At 38.4% G+C, this 26668-nt stretch overlaps 1 protein-coding gene across 1 annotated transcript; it reads left to right on the forward strand.

The window, feature by feature from the left end:
• The first annotated feature begins 1982 nt into the window (after positions 1–1982).
• Positions 1983–24146, forward strand: EMB (embigin). Its single transcript, XM_067315753.1, has 11 exons — positions 1983–2069; positions 7475–7558; positions 9734–9823; positions 11140–11229; positions 13171–13345; positions 14647–14735; positions 18487–18614; positions 19325–19607; positions 20360–20393; positions 22284–22359; positions 23655–24146. The coding sequence occupies exons 1-10, from the start codon at positions 1991–1993 to the stop codon at positions 22339–22341; spliced, it is 1110 nt and encodes a 369-aa protein (XP_067171854.1). The 5' UTR covers positions 1983–1990; the 3' UTR covers positions 22342–22359; positions 23655–24146.
• The last annotated feature ends 2522 nt before the right edge of the window (positions 24147–26668 follow it).

The raw sequence follows: 26668 nt of genomic DNA on the forward strand, positions 1-26668 counted from the left end.
CTTTTTCTTCCTCTCAAAGAGATATGTCTCTTCAGGCCTAACAGATTCAGATAAACCAGCTTTCAAGCTCCAGCCAAGTTTTTTACATTAAAAGCCAAAGATCTTTTGCCATTTCTAAACAGCCTTACCTGAACTGGATTTTGTCTCTTAATTCCATCATTTTATGTGGTTGTAGCAGGCTGACAGATAAATAAAATGCTGTGGCTTCAATCTCTTAGAACAGATTGGTACTGTCTCTCTCTCAGACAAGTCCACAAAACTGTAGGTTGTAGCTTAATTATAAAGGTAGCGGATTTCCAGCTGCGTAGGTATCACTGTGCATTCATTATTTATACATGTATATGACTCCCTACTTTTTGTACATGAGATAAACAGGCTTACAGATGGAGCACAGGAGGCTTCAAGTATATGAAGGGTGTCCACTCTTTCAACGCTGGAGAAGACTCCACTCTGTATGTGGTGTGTGTGGTGTCATACAGCCAACAGGAATCCTGAGTCTTCCTCTAGCACACAGGAGGGCTTAACGAACCAATTCTGTTCCCAGTCCTTTGCCATCAATTATATTTCTTGGGATGTTTTATAAAGGAAAATTTTAATCTGAAGGAGACTGTTCTGGTATTGGAGGACATGGATGGGAATGGACATGAACGGGGACATGAACGTGTATGACGCTGAAAAAATCAATATGCAGGGCACCTGACTTATTCCTGCTCTGCATAAACTCTTAGAGCTCTGCCAGCATGGGAGAACAAAGATGATTTAAAGGCTTAGTTGCAGTGACCTTTCTGCATTATTGATGCAAACCTTATGCACAAATCAACCCTTGCATCAGCTGAAGAAACTGTATCTCAACAAAAAGGAAGAAGCAAATTCTACCCTCTTCAGGAGACCCTCTGTCAGAGAACGCCACCTTGCCAGATTTTGTACTGCCAAATCCAAGTTCAGCTATTACAAGTATATATATATAGTTACTGTTACTATATATATGCATGAGTGAGTGTGTTTGTGTATATACACACACACACACAGACGTGGAAAAATTCTGAGTAATTAAGATGTGACTCTAAAGGCTCCATGCACTTGTTAAAGCCTTGAGAAATGTTTGTTAGAAACGGTGCTCCTCAGGCATTGCTGCCTATGCCAAGAGATTTAGAAAAGAGATCTGCAAAGCCTTAACTCTCATACCGTATAACCCAGCTGCCTTACAGCCACTGACCCTCAAAGCTTGGCTTTCCAGATCATCGGACAAAGGGCAGAAAAAGACTATGCTCTTCCCCAGATAAATTTCTCTAGGGAAACCCTATCAGAGTCAAACGTCTCAGAAGTTTGCTCAGAGACAGTTCTGCAGCAAGAGCCGTTGCTAGCCAAAACCACAAAACAAAACCCTCTACGCCCTTTGTGAGCTTCTGACTAGCCCCACCGAGGCTCTAATTTGAGATATATTGCAAGGGGCCGCACCAGATTAACCACTGGTGCCGCCTACTCCCTTCCTTCCCCCTCGTGAGGTTTGAGCAACGCTCGCACAGCAGCCGCGGGCACCCCCGCGCTGCCGGCCCCGCCACGCGCCCCCGCAGGCGGCCGCGGGCACCCCCGCGCTGCCGGCCCCGCCACGCGCCCCCGCAGGCAGGGCGCCGCTCGGGCGGCTGCCGGGCCCTTCTGCGGCGAGGCGCGGCCCGGCACCCATCGCGCTCGCCCCCCGCCCCGTTTTGGCCCCTGCAGCAGGCAGCCCCCCCGCCGGGCCGGCGGAGCCGCGGCCGGGCCCGCTCGGGGCCCCTCGCAGCCTTCCCCACCGGCTGCCGAGAAGCAGCCGCCCCGGCGCCGCGGGCTTTGCGGCGCCGCTGCCCGCAGGCGCTGCCCGGCCGCTGCGGCGCCGGGGCCGGGGCCGGGGCGGGCCGGGCCGGGGCGGCCCCGGGGGCGCGGCGGGAGGCGGCGGCGCGGCGCCGGCGGCGAGCGCGGCTGCCCGCAGCGAGGCGGCGGCGGCGGCGGCACCATGCCTGCCTTCTCCGGGGAGCGCTTCGTGCGGCTGCTGCTGCTGCTCTCGCTGCGCCTCCCGGGCGGCAGCCCCGCAGGTAAAGCCTCTCGCGGAAGTGCCCCGCTGCCCCGGCCTCGGGGCGTTTGGCAGCGGCAGGGCCGGGCCGGGCCGGCGGGGGGAGAGGGCCAGGCCGGGCCAGGGAGGCACCGCCTGGGAAGCGCGGCTGAGCCGAGGTGCTCCCTGCCCGGAGCATCCCGCTGGGGCTTCGGGGGGGGGGGGGAGGTCCCCTCTCCCCCCGGGACACAACGGGCCTCACAATGAGACTGGCTGCCCACCCCGCTTATGCGAAGGAGCGGGGCTTTTCTTCAGCGCCCCGAGCCTCCCAGAGGGTGCACCGGTCTGTGAAACTCCCCGGCACCTCCTTGCCCTCCGCGCTGCTTTCTCCCCTGCTACCGAAACGCAGGTGCAGCACCTGCCTTGCTCTGTCTGCGTAAGCCTTGGGGGATCTCCTAGGCCGGCTGGAAAGTGGGAACTGCTCTCGCGTGCTGTGTCCGATGAAAGGTAACGTGCTTGGTAGCGTTGCCTCACAGCGCGTTCCAGCCGGCAGCCGATAATCTGGCTCCGACGCTGAGCTGCGTCTAGTGATGCTGAAACCCTGTAATCTACGAGTTTATGCTTTCTGTCTCGCAAATGGGAAGCTTTCTCCTGTCACAGGTGTAGGACTTGGAGGTCAAGACTTAGTATTCAATTGTTGCTTTATCTTTATCAAACAATGTGTTATTAAGTCTTAAAAAAAATCCCCAACCCTGTAAATTCTAAACTACTAAATTAGTGAAGTAAAATATCAGTATGCTTAGCGGTTTTAAAGAATGCTTTTTGGAGGTTTTTATATTGCATTTTTAAATTTAACAGTTAAAATACTCATGAAGGAAACTGGACTCAAACATTCTGGGCTGTATTCGGCCTCTAATGCTTTTCCATAGTTCAAGAGCAGGCCAGCCACTTCTAAGGAGATGTGAAGTTACTTATAAAATTAGTGGATTTCCACTGTTAATCATGGTTTTTGATGTGTAGTAATGGAAGGAATATCAGGTTGCTGATATTTGCCATGCAAGATGCAAGTAATGGAGCATGTTTTGCTAAGACCAGAAGTTATGCCCACTATATGTACCTGACCATTAATGTTGTGAGCTTAATTAACCATCAGTGACTTGGCTCCATTTTCAGTGTGCAGTATGCAACTAAGCAGTTACGCATTTCTTGGTGCCTCTGTTCCTCTTCCTGAATACTGTTCCCTCCTTGATGATAATATAATTTCCCTAAAATTTATAGAAACTTTATATGAAAATGTGAAAAGGCAGAAAACTTGTTTTGCAGGTCTCAAGCTTGTTGAAACTACTATATATATTATTATATATGTAGTATGTATATATATTATTATATATGTAGTATGTGTGTGTGTGTGTATATGCATGTATATGAGAGAGAGAAAGCGAGAGGGATTTACTGAGAAGTCCGTTCTAACAGTTTCTTCCATCAATGGAAAAGTTTAGTTACTATAAATGGACTGATATTTGAGGGAACCTGTCAGTCGCATCATGACAAGCAAGCCATAATGATATTTATTTTTTTGATGATGGCTACTACTACTAAAAATTATACTCAACAGTCATGGAAGCAATTCTAAATTTCAGAGTGCTCTTTTGCAAAACCATTGGGGAAATTGTATCCCTTCCTGCCGTAAAATTCCTGTTTGGGGAGTAATTTCCCCGAATCTACCATCTTTCTAAAGTGATGGATATCATGTATAGTTTTGATCAGATATCAGTAACTGGGGTCACCTGTATTAGTACCCTTTATCTGTATAAAGTAAGGCTATAGGTTTTCATATTTTTATTAAACATTTTAATATTCATGTGAAATAAGTTCAATAAGTAGAAAGGCTCCCTGGTGTCTTAAACGTGGGGAAGAGTATTTTATTCTTCCATTAGTTAATAATTTACAAAAACTCGGTCAGGAACTAGCACAGGAACTAGGTGAACACCACATCAAAGGGAAGCTAACATTACCTTGGAGGGAGATGTACTAAAACTGCCTTCTAGTGAAGTCCAGAAACAAGATGTATTCCGGAGATGTGAGGATTCAAATTTAAGTGAACCTGCAAACCAGCATGTTTCTTCAAATGGAATTAATATTTGTGGTTAAATGCAACCTAAGGAAGTACCATGTGCAAAAGGACTGTGCCACTGATAGGTGAGTTAGATATCCAGCAGCTGGTCAGGCAGATACCAAAAGAGAAAAGGCTTCCTTGTTTTTATTTTGTGATAAATAGCTTGTGTAGTTTTGTGTTCTGTCAACTTTATCTTTTAAATCTTCATAATTGTTTGTTGAATTTTTCAAAACAATTAAATAACCAATCACTTTTATTCTACGTTGAGTTGAGGGTAACTTCAGGGTAAATACTAAATGTCAAGACATGTTCTTCAGAGCTTGTTACTTGATTTAGTTGCCTGGTTCAGTTTTCTAGCTTAGTTGCACTGTATACTGCCAGATTCCTTTAAGAAAAGCAAACCTACCACATCCAGTCTTCTAACATCTACCTCTGAAAACTCACGCAAGCAGAGGAAATGCCTCATTTCCTATAGACTTTACTTCATTGTTGGATTTTTCTGGTTTGTCCTGAAGGAAGGACTTTAATCAGGGTGTTTAGGGCTCCCTCATTTGGGTTCTCTGGTGCCTAATGAAAGCTCACACTGCAGCTGTTCCCGTAATAGGGGTACAATGAAGTTCTCCAGCCTGGCAGCCAGTTTCAGATGTTACTGAATGCTTTGTGCACTTGCAGAGAGTATAACTGATACTAAATTAATTGACATTAAATTAAACATTAATGATGTTAAATTAAACCAAGTTGTATCTCAGGCTTCTCCTATTCATCCACTTTTCTCCATTGCACTCTTGTGAAGATAATTAGGTGGGCTAGGCTGTTTGTAGGACTCTAAAGCGAGAGCAAAAAATTTAAAAGCCTGAAATTGCTTTGATGATAAGTATAGCAGATCCCCTCTTTCTCTCTAAAATATTGACTGTAGTAGGGAGCAGAAGAAAGGCAGAAAAATAAATTAATGACCACATGCTCTCATCTGCTCCTTTCTCTGTAAAGATCAGGGCAACAAGAACCCAGCAATCCACCACTTACAATTGATTTGCATTAGATTTAATCAATAGGATAAGGCATTCAGCCCTGAGCCAATAGTTTCTGAGAAGTTACTCTACTTTACTTACATCACTGTCTGGCTTGATGACACTGATCATCCAGTGGTGGTTTGTCTTGATCTTCTGTGCTGTTCAGCAGGATGCATGTGAGAGAACAAGACAGACATGCAGTGTTACTTCTATGCTAGGTAGGTTTACATATGGAGAGATATGAGCTAAGATATAGAAGCAACTCTGACTAGAAATGACATTACTCAACTGTTTTAAGTTGGTATGTGAATCAAGGAAGAAAGCCAAGATGACAACTCTATTATTATGCAGACCATGTTGCAGGTTATCTGGCTTACTTGCAGAGAGATAACAGAGCTGCTGTATAGCTTGGCACTGGCACCTTCTAAATTTATCATCCTAGAAGATTTTTAATTACTATGCAGGTGATGCATCTACTAAGCTGACACGAAGTCAGGTGATCCATGACAACCTTAGAATGTCTCAAGACACTGCACAGATGTAAAATTCATGGACCTTTCTTCAACCTTTTCCTTAATATCAGAAGTATAATAGCCTTCCCTGCTCTAATCACCTCTGTCAAGCAGAGAATAAGACCTACTGTCCTAACCAATTGCATCATAAGCTAGCAGATATTCAGGCCAAGCAAATTTCATAAGTTCTTTGCTCAAGGGGAAAAAAAGAAAACGGTGAAAAAAAATTTGATTACGGGACCAATGGACTAATTAATTGTGAGGAAACAAAGTGCCTGTTGTTAAGAACCACTAATGCTGTATTTTTTTTTTAATTAATTTTACTCCTTGACTATCTTATTTCACTCTTGATCCAAGTTGGTTGAAACATGATGGTCAGTTTGTGAGAGAGCCTATGGTGCAAGTGAGACATGAATCTGACATCATGTAGAGTACCTGCACCCTGGAGATACCAATGGGAGATTCTGTGGATCATCTAGGCATACAGTACTGAAATGGGATAGCAGTATTGTTAGTGTTGTTCACTTGAAGGAATTGGCAGTGTGCTGACTACCTTCTGCTGAAAGCACATGGTTTCTCAGCATGTCTGAACATACTCAAAAAAAACCCATGGTGTAGCTTTTCACTTTTCATCCTATGCTTGCTACTATCTTGAATATTTAGCAGAGTTTACTGACCCCTTCCTGGTTTTAATTACAACTGCATATGTTTTAAAACTTTTTTTTTTTTGGCTACACTTACAGCTTTGTAAATATTGGTCAAATCATTTAAGAGTTATTGATGTAAGATTGCTCTGCGTCTGAGGAACAGCACATCCCACTGCAAGTTCTATAGCAGTAGACTATATCCTGGAATATCTAAGCATATAGGGCTATAACGTTTATTCTGGGCTATTTTGCCACTCAAATGTAGGAAGGGAAAGGAAGCCAAAAGAATCTTCGTCTTCATAAATCAGGTAGGGACCATGAATTCTTAATGTAAGTGAGACACAGCAGCATACTCAAAAACTAAACAAATCCTGTCCCTTTTCCCCTACTGTCCTTTCTCCAATCAAGATCGTAAAGCAAAACCCTTGAGTCTTGGCTGGCTCTTACAAAAACTATTATAAGAACAAAATTAGATTTGTGATGATGGTAAGGAAGACAGAACCTGGAAATAGTGATTAGTATTGCGTGGTGAAATCCATGTTCCATGCCAGTGAGGCCTTTTGCTTTGTTCATCAGAGTGATAATGGAAGGTAAGGAGGTTGTTCGTTATGTCAAAAAACAGGATAGGCAGATTTCATGCTGTAATGGAGTCCTTACACTATTACCGAATCTGCCAGTCTATGTTTAAAAGTAATTAATTAGTTTGGATGTTAAGCTGTGATGGTCTAAGCCCACAGACAAAACAGGATTTGAGTACAGATAGCAAATCTTATTAGACTACTGAAATAACCTGAAGAAGAGCTTTGCCTAACGATAGGCTTACTACAGGAAAAGAGGGACTTGTCTTTTTATAGAGCAGTTCTGAAGAAAGAAGCTCTCTTTCAGGTTATTACAGAGGTCAAATAAAAGATACTACCTCTGTTGTCAAATCTTCTGTTGCCTAAAATAAGCTAAACTGGCTGAAATTCAACTGATGAAAACAAATTCTTTAGTATTTTGGCTGTATATACTTAGAATTTAAGAGAAAAAAATACAGGTAGTAGGCTGAGGTGAGGGGGTTCTGTTAAAACTCTTTTCATGAACTAGATATTTCTAACTTGGCTCCACTGAGAAGGAATAAAGTTTCTTTAAACACTTCTTTTTTTCTTTCTTTCTCTTTTTAGATCTACCCATGACAACAGAAGATGCCAGCCAAACTCAGGGGAACTTGACTCAAATGCCAACTAGACTTAATGAATCATCTACTGGTAATCATTTTACTTCAGTACACCTAAAGCTATAATATTTTTTCCAGTCCTTCTAAATGGAGGATGGATACATCCTAAGTATCATGTGGAGTTTACAATTTCATACTAATTAAATCTTTTGAATCTTCTTCAGAAGAAACAGAAGTAAACGTCTCATCTAGGCCTTTTAAAGCCTCTGCGACAGTTTGTGTCATAAGAATCTTCAGGCCTGTGGGAAAAAGCTATCCAACTGCCACTTGCGTGGTCCACTACTGCTATGCATACATGCCGTAATAGCAGGCAGTGATTCTAGAAACTGGACAATTCCCAAACTAGAACAGGAGGTTCTGTTCTAGCACTTATTACTGACAATTTTTTATGTGAGGAGTCCTTTTGCCTCTGTGTTAGTACAATGGGCAATAATGTCTTCACGTCACTGGGCCTTCTAGCTTCAGCTGTCTATTTCTTTTAAAAATTAGGGATGTGTCCCAACCTTCTGCTGTCCCTGCACTTTATTCACCATACGCCAGATAATTCTGATTGTGATAGGGAGCAGGGAATAAGTTCCAGATAAGAGAAGAAATTGGTGATTGTTGATCCCACCTCTCTCTTCTCTGTAAAGATCAAAACTGCAGGAATTCAGCCATGCACTAAAGGTCATGCTGATTAATCCAAATCCAACATGGACTAAGTTATATATAAACATGTGGCAAGTTCTGACAAGTTACTCCAACCACAGTTCTGTCTTTGAAGATGATAATGCTACTTATCTTGTGTTTGTCTTGATCTTCTGAGCTTTTTAGCACAATGTGTATGAGAGAAACAGAGGGAGTGCAATAGCTAATAGATGCAATAACTACATATATGCACATACACACACATTATATGTATGCATGAGCTAAAATACACAAGGTATTTTGTATAATATGACCTCACCTAACTATTTTCATTTGGTATGTGAATCGAGGAAGAAAGTCAATATGAAAATCATATCGGTGTGCAAGCCCCTCTACAGGTTGTTTAGTTTCTTTGCAGATAGATAACAGAACTACCATACAACCTGGGCACTAGTGTCTTCTAAATTTATCGTCTTGGGGAATTTCAGTTACTAACCAGGTAAGGCAAGTACCAGGCTGACATAAACTCTGGTGATCCATGTGACAACCTTGTAATGCTCTTAAAGTGTTTGCACACACAGACAGAGGAGCAATTTCAGACCTTCTGCAGCCTTCACATTTAATGTTTTTAGGGGAAAACATTTGGGCCAGTTTTTCTTCATCAGACAGAGATCAAGGCTTGCTTGCACTCCTATCTAGAGAAACAGCATTTACTGTCTAGGACTGGGAGACAGTTTCATAATTTTGCTGCTTAAAAAAAAAAGCCATTTGGGATCAGTGGGTGGGACTGACAATAATGCTTTACTATCAGCAACTACCAAATGCACTAACCTGAAACTCTGTTCTTCCACATCATCCACCTTAATATACAGGTTTACTGTTACTTACACTGGTTGAAGCACAAGGCAAGGTATGAAAGCACAGATAGTACAAGCCAGGCATAATGATGATTGCCTGTGGCATAGCATACTTAGTGTCGTGAGCTGACATGCTGAGAAGGAAAAAACTTGCTTTACAGAACTGGCAAGCAGTTTGGGAGGCATGTGGCACCTCTGCTTAAGCTTGCTCAGAGATGCCTTTAATGTAACCCCCTAGCAAAGACCTCCTTTAGCACAACCAGATTCTGGCAACACCTGTACCTGGGAGGCACTTTTTTTTTTTTTAAAGAACTTTGAGGTAAACTTCAGTATTTTATTCAAGAAAAGGGAAGAAGAAATATTCTGAGATTGTCTGGGCTTTCAGAGATACCGCTTCCACTGTGCAATGATCAACTCTCACCCAATGTTTAGAGAGGACTGACGCTGTAGCCCTGCTTTCCTCTGTTTTTCTTTCCTGCTTTGGGACCTTTCCACTCCTTGGGCAGGAGTAAGCAGGATGCCATTTTCCTTCTGCAAAAACTGGAGTTATTTTCTCTGTCTTACTGCTTATATAATTTCTGAGATGTATTATAAAATAACTAACAAAATTATTTTGCAAGCACGTAAACCACATATGGTTGTGTGGTTTCTATTTCTGTCTCATCATTTTAATTGAAAGAAAATGAAATTTGTTTTTAACATCTTTATTTTTCACCTTTCAGAACCCATGACAACTACACGAATTGTCAACCGGCAAACTCGGGAGAGCATTTCAGATCACTCACCAGTTGGACATGGTGTATCTACACCTGGTAAAAGCAAGCATACGTCATCTTAAACTTGAATTGTTAAATTTCAGTTTTTATTCATCATGTGGTTATGAGAGATTTATTTTAGTTGATATTACCACGTCATATAGTTTGATGAAATCAAGGTCATTTAAGTCCTGCTTAAAGCTGTAAAGAAAATAATCATGGAAACTGGAAAAACTGAAAATTGCTGTAATTGTACTGAATTGACCTTTCCTTTAAGTATAGTTTCTACTGTCTTCTCATAGGGATGTGCTTCAGTTTACTGATAACTTGTGTACAGATAGCACGATACTAGTGAAACAGCTATTTGTGTAGATTTGGGCAGGTGGTATTTTCTTAGCTGGCCTAAATGTGTTGTTAAAGCTGTAGTTTATTCATTTGCTTTCCTGCTCTATTTTTGAAATGCAGACAGCATGAGAGCAAGTCTAGTGGTAGGAACCAACTGTGTCTTATGCCTACTATTGCCTACCTGACAGCTGTATCAAGCTTTTTAGAGCTTTATAAAGGTAGTCTCTGAATAGTATGCTGTCCATAGTGCTACAGAAGTGGGATTTTGCTGGCCATCCTAGTCCTTTTAAATGTCATTTCCTTTCCTGGAAGGAAGTGAGTATCTTTCAGTCAGGCATACAATGGTGTTTAACAGTATTCTTTGTGTAGGGAAGGAAATTCCCTTCAGTATAGAAGGAGTTTTGTGGAGCAGTGAGAAATTCTGACCAGGTTCCAGTGTAGCCCGGGGCATTCAGTGGAGCTTCCTCTGGAGTAGATAATCTCCATCTAGCTTTCTGGCTGTGAAAACTTGTAGTGGTTTTGACAGTAACCATGGTCTGTCCTCTCATTTCTTCTCCTTGTTTTTTTTTTCTTTTATTTATTTATTTAATTTTCTGAGTCTTACATAAACATTGATTTAGTCCCATAGAGTTCTGGAGACCGACCAGTAGGCTTTAGGAAAAGCATGTGTATAGGTGACTCTTTGAATCAGTCTGTAAAATAGGTAGCTATTCCATTCTTACAGTATTTTTTTTACATTCATAATTACTTTATTATATCAAAAAGCCAGCAGCTATCTTCTTAAAATGGAGGAATTACTTTAACAGTGGCCACAAAACACTGCTACTTTTAAAATTCTGACCATTAATCCATAAGGTGTATGTAAAGAATATCCACAGAAATCAGCCTTTGGAAAGGTCTCTTCTTTCAAAAAAAAAAAAAAAAAAAAACCTGCAAAACCCAATAACAATACCATAGTGACACTCTGCTTCATGATTACCTCTATAGGATCATAATGTATGACTTCACTTCCCCCACAACCTTGTTAGGTCCAGATCTGACCACACAAGACTTTAAGCAGGCAATTGAAGAAAAGGCATCTAATTTCACTTACGTGGAGTATGAGATACTCCTATCTGGTAAGTATGCTATTTTATTTTCCAGTTAAATTGAATGCCTGGGATTGCACACAATCTTTCGTATGAGTTGCCAAGTAAGAAGTTATAACCAGCTTCCTGGACAACTAAAAGACTGATCTCACTGGGAAGTACTTAAAAATTGTGGAGGTCAGTTGGAAGTCCTGTGCAAAGTACTGGAATGATATTTTAAGGACATAATAGCACAGCATTTATACTGTATTTTCTTCTGGCAGAAATAGACACTACCTCATTATTTGTTTATTTCTTGTTCTGGTACAAGTATTCTTGGTACATGGTTCTCTGCTTATACAGATGCCACAGATATCAGCCTTTCTAATGGCTAGTCTCTTAACAACATAGGGGTTTCATTTTGCATTCTTTTAAAGTGCAGTTTTTTTAAAAAATAATGGATCTCAAATGGCACCCATTCTATTTTTAGCCACTTTTTAATCTGACTGTAAAAACTTGCACTATTGTGAAACTAATTCCATTTGCAAAATCACTTTGACCAGAAACAACCAAGGTGAGTTATGTTTGGCTCACTTATTGAGTTTAATAAATGGATCTAATAATTGAATTGCTGTGATTACAACTTTGCTTTGCTGTGAAAGACTGAGGTGTTGTACCTCTAAGCTTAACTACAGGTCAATGGATTCTATAATATTTCAGCTAGGACTTGGAGTCCAAGGTGTGCTATTCCATAAACTTCAAATGTCTCTACCAGACCCAAATAAAGCTTAAAACATTTTACATGAGTAGCTTGTGCTTTTTCACTTCAACCAGATTTTGATTTTGATTTTATTTTTTTTAGACATGAATTTCATTAGTAAGCCAGCAAGCTCCTTTCCTCTTGGAAAGCATTTCAGCTGTGAAAAACAGCCCAATTTTTTTACCCATCAAGGATATGCCTGGGGTTGAGGTGGGGCCCAGAATAATTTCTTATAGAGTATTCAGGTGGGCTAACCACAGTTGTATCCAGAAGGCATAAAAGGAAAGTCCAATTATGAAATAAAATGTTAGTGTCTGAGAGTACAAAGTAAGTTATTTTTGCTTTGTTTTGGTTTTTTTTCCATAAAAAGTTCATAGAGATCAGAGAGCATGACTGTTTGCTATTGAAACCTACTATCCATTTATGCACATATTGTATACTCAAGCTGGTTAAAAGACATAGAAGGGTCAGTTTTCCTAGTGTTTGGGAATCTTTTTCATATAAACATACCAATAGTATTACATATAGCAATAAGAAGGCAAAGGTGGTCTTATAAATAAATGGGTTTGAAGATTACGGTTTCAAGATGAGTACTTCACTGGCAACAAGGCAGTACCTATAAGTTCAAGGTATCAGGAAAATTTGCAACTGGCTGAAAACTAGATGCTTACAGATATTTACAAATCTAACTCTTTTTGATATTAGTGGGTTTTTTATTTCATATATATTTACTAATATGTATTTAATTCAATAACATCTACTCATTCCATTATTGCTAAATTTTGCTTTTTAATAGCAGTGCAATCAAAAAGGAGGTTTAGACAGTGAGCGTAGTGAGAAGATATTGATTTTTCTGGTGAGAACTAAGTACTTAATATATTTTGGGTTGGGTTAAATGACACAGAAGCATAGGCCTGTCTTGCTTTCAGTGAAATGGATATCTGTGTTTCTATATTTGAGCCCATTAGCAAGTTCATCTATAGAACAAAGTGACTACATCTGTTCTGGTAATGCATATGTTTCCTTCTTTCACTTAGACATGTTTTATAAACCTGTTGTGAAAGGCTGATGGTCTATCATTGTAGTTCTGCTAACATCAGAGAGTGTAAGAATCACAGATCATACCCACCTGTAATCAAGCACATCTCAAACACAATCTTTCAAACTTTTCTTTCCCTAAAATGAAGAAATATGATGTTTCTTTCATATAATCACTTTTTTTTTCTTGTTAGGTGTTTCTGGTACTTCTAAGGAAAAAAATATCACTTTGGACAATCCAGCTAAAGTTGAGCTCTCATGCAGACTGGCCAGTAAATATCCTCATTTGAATATTGTTCAAGTGGCTTGGAAGAGGGGAAATGAAACAATCAAGCACATCAATAAAACTGAAAATAGCTGGAGCATCCAGTAAGTAGCATTCTTGGCAGTTTGACTTGCAGGTTCTGGTGAATTATATCACATGTATATACACAGCCCAAAACTAATGATGTTGTGTAAATCAGAAAAGAGTACAAACCAAATGCATCTGATAAATTAATGTCCGTAATCAACATATTGAAACTGAAGGAAAAGAAAAAAGATTGCAGTTCAAAGATTCCAGAGCCTGGAGGAAGAGCGCCTGCTTTCTTCTAGTGCTGGAGAAACAAGCATTCTTCCAGACAGGAGTATAGAATAAGGACCTGGTTCTTCCAGGTTGTAATTCTGCTCAGTAGTTGAGGTAGTGATCTCGGTCTGCTGCGCTGCTAACTAACTCCCCCACTTTTCACCATTCTCCCCCCCCCCCCCCCCCAAGCTATGCCTTTCAGAAGACAGTCTGAAAGGCATCGCTGGTCAGTTTTTCTCTATAGTCAACAAAATGAAAAGAGAAGAAGGAAGCAGCTTTACAGAAAATAATATTTAAATTGTTGTAAAGCTTTTCTTAACTCTTCCTGTATTTCACCACTCTATGGAGACTCTAGGAATGTTGTAAAAAATCTTCTTCATTTATACATTTTCCTATTGGACTTTGAAAATCTATAAATGGGCTAATTTTAACCAGGTAGTCTCATGTTGATTTCTGTGTATCTTCAGTTTCTTAACCTCAGTAATGTCCATATAAAATTTCTGTGATGAAAAACATGATGAGAATATTCTAGCACTTTTCTGCTACTCCATAAGCACAACCACAACCTATGTAAATTCTCTTCAAAGTGCCTGTGAATTAGATGGAGTCCAGCATTTTCTCTGCTGTCAAACTATTAGATGACAATTCTTTAAAATTGTTCTGTGTTGAAGCTATATTAACCCATTGACTGACAGGCTTTAAAAAAGCACAAACTGTTTAAATTTCTGGTCTGCTGTCATGCATACCTCATGTTATAAATTTCATCCAGTAAACCCATATCTAATTCAATAATTTTTTGTTCAATTGGATCATATTTCTTAAAAGACATCTAGTCTTCTCTGGGTACCTGTGAGCAATAAGGATGAAAATGGTGTTCACATTCCTTAGCAACCATGTGCTGCTCTTTCTTGTTTTCCTAAAAATGTCATGCTGTTTCTACATTGCACTAAACCTGAATCCTAGTGTTTCAACAATGTACGTTCTGTTCTCCACTGCTAATCTCTTCTGGCTTCTTTATAACTGCTACTGATGGCTAACTAACATTATAAGACAGCAAAGAAATATAAGCAAAAGAGCAAAATGGTGAAGCTTTTTTTTATTTTAGATTGACAGTCACAGATGAAAATGAACTGGGAAGTTACAGTTGTACTCTTAAAGGTGAAGAAGAATTCAAAGCTGTGTTCCATTTACAAGGCAAGTTCTGTTAAATTTTATTGTTTCACTTTACTGTTGAAATCTTGCATTAATAGGGTTTCTGGATAGTATGGAAGTTGCAATTTAGTTTGATAAGCAGTGACTAATGTAGTCAAGCTAAATGGGAATCTCTATCAAATGGCATTTCTATATGGATAGAGGGAAGAAAAACTGCAGAAGAAAAACTCAAAAGCATTTTTAACAAAATTTGATAACAATCAAAGGAGCAGGGAAGCCTACATTTTTCTAAAGAAATAACTGATTTCCCCTTCCTCCCCATCCCTCCAGCAGGAGTGAATACTCATCACTTTCTGGGGGTGGAGGAGGGGGAACAGCCGACAACAAAAACCCTTTAATGGAGTCTCAGATCAGTTATTCAAAAAGCAGAGCCAATGACATGTAATTTCTGAAAATTTGGACTGAGAAGATTTGGTGTTATGAGAAGATCGGTGATGACTGGTAGAATGGAGGCAAATTTTTGGTGAAGAAATTTAGTTATTTCTGAATCAACAAATTATTGCTCAAGTCCATCTTTATATAGCATGTAAGAACATCCCTTATATACAGTTAGAATGTGCTTCACTGGGCAGTATGAGTGAAGAGCTGAGCACCTGAATCTTTCTTTTGTTTTGTGTTCCCTTCCCCCCCAGCCCCTTTATCCCCCACTAATTTCGCCATGGAGAGTAATAGGTGAAATCCAGTTGAATTAAAAAAAAAATTGGGAATGAAACAAATATGAGCTGTTGAGAACCTTCATTTTGCGCAGGAACTATTCCCCTTTGCTTTTCTCACCATCCAGTTTTTGCAAAAGACAAGGCAGGCATTTGATCTGTGAAAGCTCCGCACACTGAGCTGTACTGGGAAAGATTCTGCCTGAACACACTCTCCTAAGAACCATAGCTCTCACGTAACTACCTTAACCTCAGCTGAACTAACCAGCAGGGCTTTGTAATTCTCAGTGGAGCAAGCTGGCTTTGTTCAGCAGAGTATCTGGTCATATAACTTCAGGAAACTTTCTCTCATGTATGTTCAAGTCTTAGATAGCAATGCTGACATCTGCTTTCAAACCTTCAACTGGGGGAGACTGGCTTGCAATACTGAGGAAAGACAGAATTGTACTAATTTATTCAGACCTTTTCATCTCTAAAAATTATTATATAATTTTCTTGTCAACATGTGGGTAAGATTTAGCTGAATAGCTGTACGAGTCTGTATAGGTTTAAAAAAAATTCAAAGGAAACCTTATTCTTCTGAAAGCATAAAATAACTATTTTAGTAAGGGCAAGAATTAATCGATAGGGAAGTCGCCTTTTCTAGAACTCAGTACATAGGACTGGCTGATTTATTACTACAGGATGGGAGAATTGCTTCACAATGGTTGAATGCAGCCACGTCTGATGCCATACAGAGTAACAGCTTGACACTCTTCAAGATTAATGCAAGCGTGAAGGAAGTGGGAAAGAGAAAGCTTTGAGTTTTCCAGTCAATAATGCAGTGAGAATGATTCTCAGACTGATGACTAGCACATTGGTAAAGCTCTTCACTATACACAGTGGCTAAAATCATCACTATTGTTAACTAACTCTGTTGCGAAGGTATATCAGCTAGACATTATTGGATGTGTGTCGCCTCTCTTGCTCCCCGCCCCCCACCCCGGCCATCCTGGCCTAGCACAACCCTGCAGATTTTAAGAGGAGTTAAACTTTTACTCATGCCTGCAGGAAGCCGTAGTATTGTGAGAGAAGTTTTTAGGGGAAACCTACAGAAAGGCCAATTTATTAAACTTGGAGAATTTTTTTGGTATTTAAAAATAGTTTGACATGTTACTATTATGGCTACTTTAAGAAAGAAGTAGAATAGATTCATTCTTGTTAGTCCTTTGTTCAGGGACCCTATTTAGGCAGCTCTCCGGCTACATGCGCTGTGGAACAACTCTGGTCTTTAAGCCAGCGTAGAGCTTTGACTGCTGTGAATGCTGGTGGGATCACCTGCCTCTTCATCTGTTCAAGTTTGTTTTTTGTTTGCAGCAGTAGTGTTTTGTCACCAAATTCTGGGTGATCGCCTTGCAAAATACCTGGGGCAAAGCATGTTACTTCCTTGCATGCATGTTACAGAGCCAGGTCCCAGAAGACCTGATGAAATATATTCATGTCCTTAATCATGGCTAATGTGTTCATTCAAATTGCTGGTGTGTCTAGAGCTCTGCTTTGCGCTGACCAGCATGGCCAAATCTTTTTGACTACTGTAGAAATCTGCTGTGCTGAATAGAAGGGGTTTTATATTTGTTTTCACTTGTTGTAATCTTTAATTTTTAACCTGCTTTTGTGTTTTGCCTCTTCTGTAAGTTGCAAAGGAGGTGGCGGCAGTTATTAATAAAGTTGTCCCTTGTATTGACAGCAGTGAAGATAGTCTGACATAACTTTTTAGTAGGAAACAATGTTCAATGATTAAATTGTAAATATACACAGAGAGAGAAAACTGGTAATGAGGCTGGATCGCTGCATGGTGCTAAAGTATAAATGACAACTAAGCTCTCTTGTGATGTTGATCTAGAGTTGAACAAGTACCAAGAAAAAAAATCATGAATATACATTGCATTATGTGAATTCACTTTAACCATATTTTCTGAGATTGCAAGCAGTGTTCTTATTAAAAAAATTGGTATCATATATATCCCAGGAATGGGCATTTGTAAGTTTGAACACTCTCAAGAAGTGAACTTTTTAAGACAGTAAGACTTGTGCTCAACCAGTCAGTGAGGGGAGGGAGCATGAACAATCTTAGTTTATATCAATCTGTTCCACCATAACTCTGCTGAAAGCAAATGTTTGGACTGTTTGGTATTGTGTGACTGATACAGTTTAAAAGATGCACCAGATCTGTACATACAAGATAGAGCAATGAAACTTAAGAGATAAATGGATAAAATAAATGGATCTGAGGAAAACATATGCTAGTAAGCATTCCAAGAATGAGGAAGAAATGGGGGGAGGGGAAATAGATCCCCTATCATGATATATTTGCTCAATTCTAACTATATTTATGGAATGCCTCAATATATTTAACAACATTTTATGGGTTTCGGCTCTTGGAAGGCTGTGGTGCATCTGCAGTTATAATAGCTGGGACAAGTAGCTCTAAAGTTAAAATCTTATGTGTTGTTTCTTGTGGCCAAAGTCTTCATTTGGCAAGATCAGACCAAAAGTAACTTTTTACTGACATACATCAAAACGTCATTGCTTCAACTAATAAAATATATGCAGCTACAAAACTCCTTCATTCTGGAATTTGCCTTAGTATTGAAAAAAAAAATACTCCGCACACACAACTTGCTGATACCATTACTTGATAACATTACAGCTAGAATAACGTCTCTGATGTCTACTGTAGATGTCTACTGCAATAGAGTTGAAACATGTGGTTCACAGCTGTTGAGGAGGGCAAGGGGAAGGACTGCCACAGTCTGATTCTCACTTAGTTTTCAAGATTATTTGGCAACTTTTAAGATTATATGGCAACTGAAAACAGGATTTCTGTGGCCTTCTGCTTAAATTCTGTATAAAGAACATCAGCCTGAAATGACTCTTCATTAAATCATGTGTCCCAAATGACATAACTATCTATAAGTTATTCAAGGAAAAGAAGTGATTCAACTGCTATAAATACATATCAAATATATTTTATCTTTTTTTAATAGTGTAGTTAAAACCTGTAGCTCTTACATCCTGAATTTTTTCCTACTTGTTCTTAGTACCAAAAATTGAAGGAAAAGAAAAACCCATAATCAGTTATGATGGAGATTCAGTTGTAATGATATGTAAAAGTTCCAGTTATACTCCCATCGCTTGGACCTGGTACCTGACCAATGGAAGCGAACAGGTAAGGTTTCCATCTGTTGGGCAAACAAAATAATATAGCAATTTCTATATAGCAATATAGCACAATTTCTATATAGCAATATAGCACATTTCCATCTGAATATGAGGAAAAACTTCTTTACTGTGAGGGTGACAGAACACTGGAACACGTTGCCCAGAGAGGTTGTGGAGTCTCCTTCTCTGGAGATATTCAAAACCGCCTGGACATGATCCTGTGCAACACGCTGTAGATGACCCTGCTTGAGTAGGGGGTTGGACTTAGATGATCTCCAGAGGTCTCCTTCAACCTCAACCATTCTGTGATTCTGTGAAAAACCAAGTACAAACACTTTGTAAAGTATAATGGCTTCTTGCTGTAGGTTCTACAAATTGCATTTCCATCAATATTAATGTAAATCTCTGAACATGGAAAAAAAATGTCATCTATGTCATTTAGAAGTATTGATTATCACAGAGGTGTAGTGTTTGGTGTGTTCTGGTTTGTATTTGGAAAGGGGAGTTGTTTCTCTTCTAAAGTTCCTTCCCAAAGAAAATTGTCCTTGGAGGTGGACTAAATGTGCTTCACAAATGCCACTTGTTCTTAATTCATTTTACATCTTTCTAGATGACAGAATTCTATATAAAATTACAAATGTTCATAATATAAATAATTTGATTAAACACTTTCTCATTGCATTAGTAAGACTTCCTAATTTATTTTTCTATTTTTAGATTGCTATTAATGATTCTTTGATGTCAGACAAATATGTAATTGATCGAGTACCTGCCAACACAACGCATCTCAAGATACTGAAGCTCACCAAGAAAGATGATGGTGCATACTGGTGTGAAGCTGTTTTTAAACTAGGAAAAAGTAAAGGAAAGCTGAAACTTAAAGTTCTCACCTTCATGGTGCCACTCAAACCGTTTCTAGTAATACTGGCTGAAGTTATTATTTTAGTAGCTATTGTTTTTCTTTATGAGGTGTATTCCAAAAAGAAAGAGAAGCACGCAGGTAGGCTTTTTTATTATTTTTAATGTAATATATTGAATTTAGTGCCTTATGGTTTTCCATTTAAAATTAAAGCCAGAAGTAAAACATGGCCCATACCACTTCATATATAAGTTCTGTGTAATAGTTACTTCTGTATTTTTTCTCCTATAAAATAATTCTGTTTCTAGAATATTGCATTATTTAGGCTTTTAAATCTGCTACAGGAGTCTTGAATTCAGCTATGAAGTGCTTTCAGTATGAAATAAGTCTCCCATAAAAGGTCTGATACAGTCCTGACTAATTTTTTTTGTAGAAGAAAAGAAGGCATTTGGAGGCTATACCTGTTTGGGGAATTCTTAAGAATGGAACCAAATGTTACTTGTCTTGATGGGAGGATTTTCTTATTAAGAGGAGGAAAATGTAGGCATTGAAACAGAATGAACTAATCTTTGTTGCTGAAACAAAGGCACACATATGTGAGTCAACCAGGATATGTAGGATCAAACAAAAGTGAAACAAAATATGTACAAGAAAAAATCAGAGTTATAGAACTTGATCAAAATCAAGTTCTTGATAAACTTGCAGGTATTTCCAGCTGGATAGAGGAACATAATAATTTGAATAATAAATTTAATACAAAGAAACTAATAATACCAAACTAGGATTTTGTTTTGCTTCACTTATTTTATGCACATAATTATCATTCTTTTATTGAATTATTTAATGTGTATGTTAAACTAAGATCTTTATATAATCCTTTTTCTGTTATGCAGAAGATGAAAAAGAATTTGAACAAGCGGAGCAACTGTGAGTACTGAACTTACATTCTATATTTAAATATTTGCTCTTTTGCATACTGCAGTATACTGAACAAAGTTATACCTTATTGTTAACACAATTGATAAGGGTTACCTATGAATACCCAGTGAATAAACATAAGGATGGGAATAACCATCCTTAAGCCTTCGGAATTCCATAAGGTGCAGAATGCTGTTTTCTGCCTAGCACTTAATTTTGTTGTTTGGAGGTTGTTTTCGCTTTATTGTCAGAGCACCAAGTGACCTCGCTCTAAACTCATTCTAAAAGGCTGTAACTGTGAGGAAAATCATTTTCAGGTGGAAACTTTTCAGAAGAGGTTTTAAAAAATGTTTCACTTATGATTTGTCCATGTTAACCTACATCTATCTCTTGCTAATATGTGGTCAGAAACCTAATTTTTCAGATGTAGTTGCTGAAGCTTTGGGATCTGGCATCATTTCGCTGTGTTGGGCATAAATATAACCTCTTTGTGAAAGGTTTGCTAACCTTCTCTTTTTGATATAAACTGTACTTCCTTCCCCCCACCCCAAAAGCCCAGTCATTTCCTTTGGCCTCTGTTATCTTTTATTTCCTTTTAAGATGTAGTTCAGTAGTTCCTTTTCTCTTTAGGTGTATTCCAACTCACTCCGATTTTCTTTCCCTCCCTCAAGCCCTTCTTCCTTCCTATGCTGATCCTGCTTTGTCCCTCTGAGTGGTACCAATCATCTCCTTTTGAATTTCTTGCTGCAGTGACCTTCTCTGTTTCCCTGTGCTGTATTCACTTCCCTATTCTTGCATTTTTTCTTTTTTTTTCTTCTCTAAACAGCTTTAAAACTGTAATTCAGTTATACTACAAAGGGAGGATATGTCTTGGGAATATAGTACGGTATTATACTCTATAATGTTTGGGGATATGTCTTATGTTGAGAATTCAATAACTGCTCTTGTCACATAGCCCTGCTTCTTATAAACATACTGAAGCTGTATTATAGGATTGTTACACAGTATAGTGCACTAAAGTAATGATATGTTTTCATGCCTTATAAGATGTGGGATGCTTGTGATGCCATGGTTTTGATCAGTTGCTTGATCTTTATGGAATTCTACCTTGTTAGATAAATACCTATGAGAAGAATCTATTAAACCATGTACTTTTTGCCTGATTTCAATAACTGAAAGTTATTTCAACCACTGGCAACTTAGAACACAGATTGGTGTTCCAGAGGGAATGGCTCCAAAGGAACACTTCTGTATGTCAAGTGATGCCACATAATACAGTTGAGTTTGGTTGATGAGGTATAATTAAAATGTCACATCCAACAATGTCGTAGGTAGGAGGATGGTGATTTGAAAGTATATTGTGATAGCAAGAGAACTGTCATACAAACCTGGCTCAAGTCTTGATTGTGATCAATACCATGTTAGTGACTTGTCAGTACTTCAGAAGAAGTAATGATCTGAGATGACAGTTTCAGCCCATATTCTATGGACACTGAGCTGTATATTCTTTGTTGTATTTTATTCATCTGTGCATATACTTTATAAACAAATTTTAAACACTGAATGAAATAATACCATAGCAATATTCTAATGGGAATATTGTAACTGTTCTTATAACTTTTCCCAAAACTTTGGGGCCTTTTTTCTCTTTGGAGAGAAAAGGATCCTTTTTGTGTTGAGCCTTTGCTACTTGGTTGAAAGTTTTCTGTTGTTTTTGGGGTTTTTTTTAAGTCAGTATATTCATTTTTTTTTAATTCTCTTTTCTCTTACTTTTACATATCAAAAGAGAAAAATTCAAATACATTCTAGATGTGCTCTATGATTTGATTGGGGGACTGGAATGACTGTGCTGATCCTGCATTCTGAAAGATGTTTGGGAATTTAATCTCTTTCTTACAGTAAATCAGAAGAAAGCAATGGCGTGGAAAGCAGTAGCACTAGGCACAGGAAAGTATAAATCTCATCCTAAAAGAAGGTAAGTAAAGGATGAAACAGCCTGAAATTTTCTTTTCCCTTAAGCAGTCTAATAAAAGGACAATAAAAAAATCCATTATGCCATCCCGATCTGCTTTTTTATGTAGGAGCAACATGGTAGTAGAACTACTGTTTATATAAAACAGTATATAGTCATTCAGGACTTAATGGCAGTAAGACAGTAAGTCCAGTACCTTTTAATTGAATGCTATCATCATTATCACCACTGCAGTTTAATAGTTCGGTACATTCTACCCATTCTTAAAATAGGGCCCATATTAACCTAATTAATCATTTGGTTCCTAATCATGAAACATTTCTGTGAATGCTAATGTAGATGCTGAGATGCATAAGGATTGCTGATGTATCTGAAGTCCTGCTATCTCAAGCTGTAATTTTGGACGTTGAGTTAGGTTATGGAGGAAGTATGCAAGTACAATAGCAAGAGGAGAACCCAAAGTGGGGAATATGGCATTACCAGACATGTAAAACAAGGAATTAAAGGACTCTAGAAAAGAAGACAGAGCTTAATAGTTGAAGGGATTAGTGGCAGAAGAAAGGAGAAGACACTAACACTGTGGAAGCTATACAGTGAACTTCCCTGTTTCTCTACCCTCTTTGCAGTCTAATTACAGCCTCCTTCAACTTCTGCCAGCTGGAAATGCTTGTCAGAGGATGGTCTGTCAGTTGAGGACCAATCCTGCACTCTAGCCACTTCCCCTTGTCATTTCCTCTCTGCATCTGGCACCCCAATCTATCATGTGAAGGTGACAGATGTGAGTGACTCTGCATTCATGTCACTGCTGGTATTGTGCTTCCTCCTTCTCACAAGCCGTCCACTTGAAGGAAGATTGTTTCCATACTCTTTGTGTTTTAAAGACTGGGAGAGAATAGTGTCAGGTAAAGCTCATATGAAGAGAGTAACAAATCAGAAAACAATCAAGAATAATACTTTTCAAGAGTATGTTTTCTCCTATGTTTCTCACATGTTACTGTGTTTTCAGTTGGTTGCTGTGACAGACTAGCAAGGACTTATTCCATCTTGGATTCAAGCTCCCATTTTTATAAAGTCATTTTGGCACATGACTCTTACTGAATTACTAAGGATTCACCGAGTTGCAAATCCAGTTTCAGTAGGTACCTAAACACCTCACAAACTGGACCATTCAAAAATTTTGCCAAGTATAAATGTGCAAATGGAATAAAGTTTAGTTTCAAACAAATAAGGGGAAAGATAAAGCAGAGAAATAATAGAATTCATGTCATAAATAATATGCTTGTTCTTCTTTAATTCAGGAGACTTAAGCCAACAGAAGTGGAACGCTGTGTAACCATTACAAAGCTACAGAAGATGTATGCAGCTATGCATTTTAAACATCCACTATGCATCTACATAAACTTCTCTGCGCTTACTTGTGAGAAATAAGATGCTTTTAAAACAGCTGTGAAACTACTCATTTTATACAGACAATATTGTATTCTGATATACTGCATTTAGACCTTCGCTGTCTGTAATATCGAAGTTTGGTCTTTACTACTAAAAGGCAATCTTTATGCAACCATGCTTCCAGTTATTTTATGACTGATCTGTTTGATTTTTGTGCCCTAAATTGGGACTAATTTTGCATTCACTGAATGGACAGGTAATGCAGAATGGGCCCATTATCTAAAAGTGAATATTGAAGACTTGTTATAAAGCTGGACTCATAAGATCAAAAAATTATTTCTACCAAAGAAAATGCCTTTTACTAGCAGATTAGGCAAATGTGACACACAGCTATTTTTTACCAAAGAATAGGTCAAAGGGAAATCTTTATCATGATTTAAATGAAAGATTATTTCGCAGTTTGCTGTGAACAGTAAAATAAAACGTCTTTATTCCAACTTTTGCTTAGATTCATTTAAATCAGGAAGAACTATAGGTATATTCTGAATATTTAAGATATGAATTTCCTTAAAATGCCCTTCCATATGGCTCTGCTACTATACTGTAATTCTAAATAGCCTAAGCATTTAAACACTGTGCAGGTAAAACACTACAGCAATATTTCAGAATAGCTGAAAGAAAACAAGCAAAAAGGACACAATATCATATAGTAATATAACTGAATTAATTCCCAGCTCTTGCACAAATTACCCCAGAATCTGCGAGTGCCACAGATGAGCAGTTTTAGGATTGTAATTTGTACAGAAGACAGAACTTTTGGAAGTATGGCTGTATGGGTCATATGACTGCAACTTCTGGCTTAATACACGGCCAAACAGTCTTTGATCTAACTGGCGTTCCTACTTCCTGCAGCATAATCTACTGTTCTTTAACAAATTCCCATGCAAACACAGAAAAGGTCTTGATCAGCTAAAATTTTTAGCGTAATAGGATAAAGCAGCAGAGCATTAGCTCTGTCATATATACAATTGTAATGCTGCTGTTATGACTCACCATGTTGCCATAGAAGAGCTAGTTGCTGTAATTTGAAATGTACCAATTAATTGCATTATATATTCAGCAAACAAAAAATGTACAGCTAATGGAAAACCAATTGATTACATTAGTAGCCTTTTTAAGAAAGGGAAAAGTATACTCCCCCAAAACATTCCTCCTCTCAGCAACAATGTAAGAAAAACCAGGCAGCATTTGCAAACTCCCTAGTCAAGAGAAAAGAAAAAACATCTCCTAAATTGCACAGCCTGAAGTGGCCATTTCTCTTTCAAGAGAAAAGTATACATAAAATAAAAGATAAAATAGAAAAAAACAGAAGAGGAATGGAATTAAATTTAATTTTCAGCTTCTGTGGGTTTGAAAATATCAGAAAGGCTATCATTGGATGTTTTGTTGGAAGTGGGGAAAAATCCAGTCTGATTTGTGCTTTTTTTTTGTTTGTTTTCAATTAACACTTTATTTTGTAGCTTTAATTTGTACAATTTTAAAGTCCAAATAAAAAGCAATGGGCAGTATGGAAGCATAAAATGATTGACTTTAAGGGCTGAACGCTGATAAAGATTTCCCTTACTAAGATACTGTTTATTGTATTTGGCCTTGGCGTTTCTATGCACTATACAACCAAAATGCATTTACAGGTTTTTTTATATGAATTTATATCATTGATATGACAGCATTTTCATTACAGCAAGTAAATCTTTGCACAGTTTAAAACACTTCTGTATATTGATTGTTTGAAACATATCATTCCAAGACTATCACTTTTTTGTAGAAAATGGATTTTTTTGTTGGAAACCCACTGAAAAAAATGTAAGTTTACTTACAGATTTATAAATTAGATCCTGCATAAAACAGAGTTAATATATTTTTGCAGTAAAAAGGATGTATAGGTATAATATGAAAGGCATGCTATCTGAAAAAAAGCCTTTTATCAGAAATGGAAAAAACTTATTTCGACCTTCACTGAGCATTCCTGCCTGATCTGGAAATTGGGATATGAAGTCTTGGCCACCATAGGTGAGTTGCATGAATATAATATTTTGCCTTATCAAATAAGGGATGCACTAAAGGCAGGCAGGAAGCGGAGAACCTGGACTAAACATGTATTAGATGTATGATGTGTTCCTCCTATCATGACTGTATTAGAGATAGTTTCAGCAGCCAATCTGAAGAAATTAGCAAGTAGTTTCAGTCCTCATATCCTGTCTGCCTAGGCTCAAACCTTTTTGGGTTCCCCTACAGGGGGAATAATAACTATTAAATAATAACTATTAAATAATTGGCACAATTAACTGGCATAACTCCAAAGGAAAAAAAAAAAAGAGCATGTTTTAGTCCAGATACCAAGAAGAAAGCTCTAGAGATGTATAAATTCATATTTCATTAGAAATAATTATATATTTTATATATGTTCAAAATATTTCTATTGCAGTTGCTTTGTGTATGTTTTAGTATGCATAGATAGCCTTTAAACTAAAAGAGCAAAAACTTGACAATTTACAAAAATTCAAGGCAATGACTTTTCTTTCATCTGCTTCAAGCTAAGAGAATACCAAATGAGAGCCAAACCAATCCTTAAGATACTTTCCCTTCAAATACAGCACTTGATCTAAGTGCCAGGATCCACAAAATTAGTTTGAGTAGCAGCCTTCATTTGTAATGATTCTAACTGTTACACTTGTTTGACATATCCTGTCTTCCACGATCAAATCTTGCTTATTTGCAAGACGTGACATGTTATAGTCTACCATACCAGGAAAAACCACAATTATCTCTTGGAAGGAAAGACTCGTACTGAAATTCGCCATCAAGTCCTGAAGGGCCCTGTTCCCTACTGCTTTACACCAGTCACTAGAAATTCATCAATTCT

This window comes from Apteryx mantelli, chromosome Z (genome assembly GCF_036417845.1).
Source record: "Apteryx mantelli isolate bAptMan1 chromosome Z, bAptMan1.hap1, whole genome shotgun sequence".
NCBI classification, from domain to species: domain Eukaryota; kingdom Metazoa; phylum Chordata; class Aves; order Apterygiformes; family Apterygidae; genus Apteryx; species Apteryx mantelli.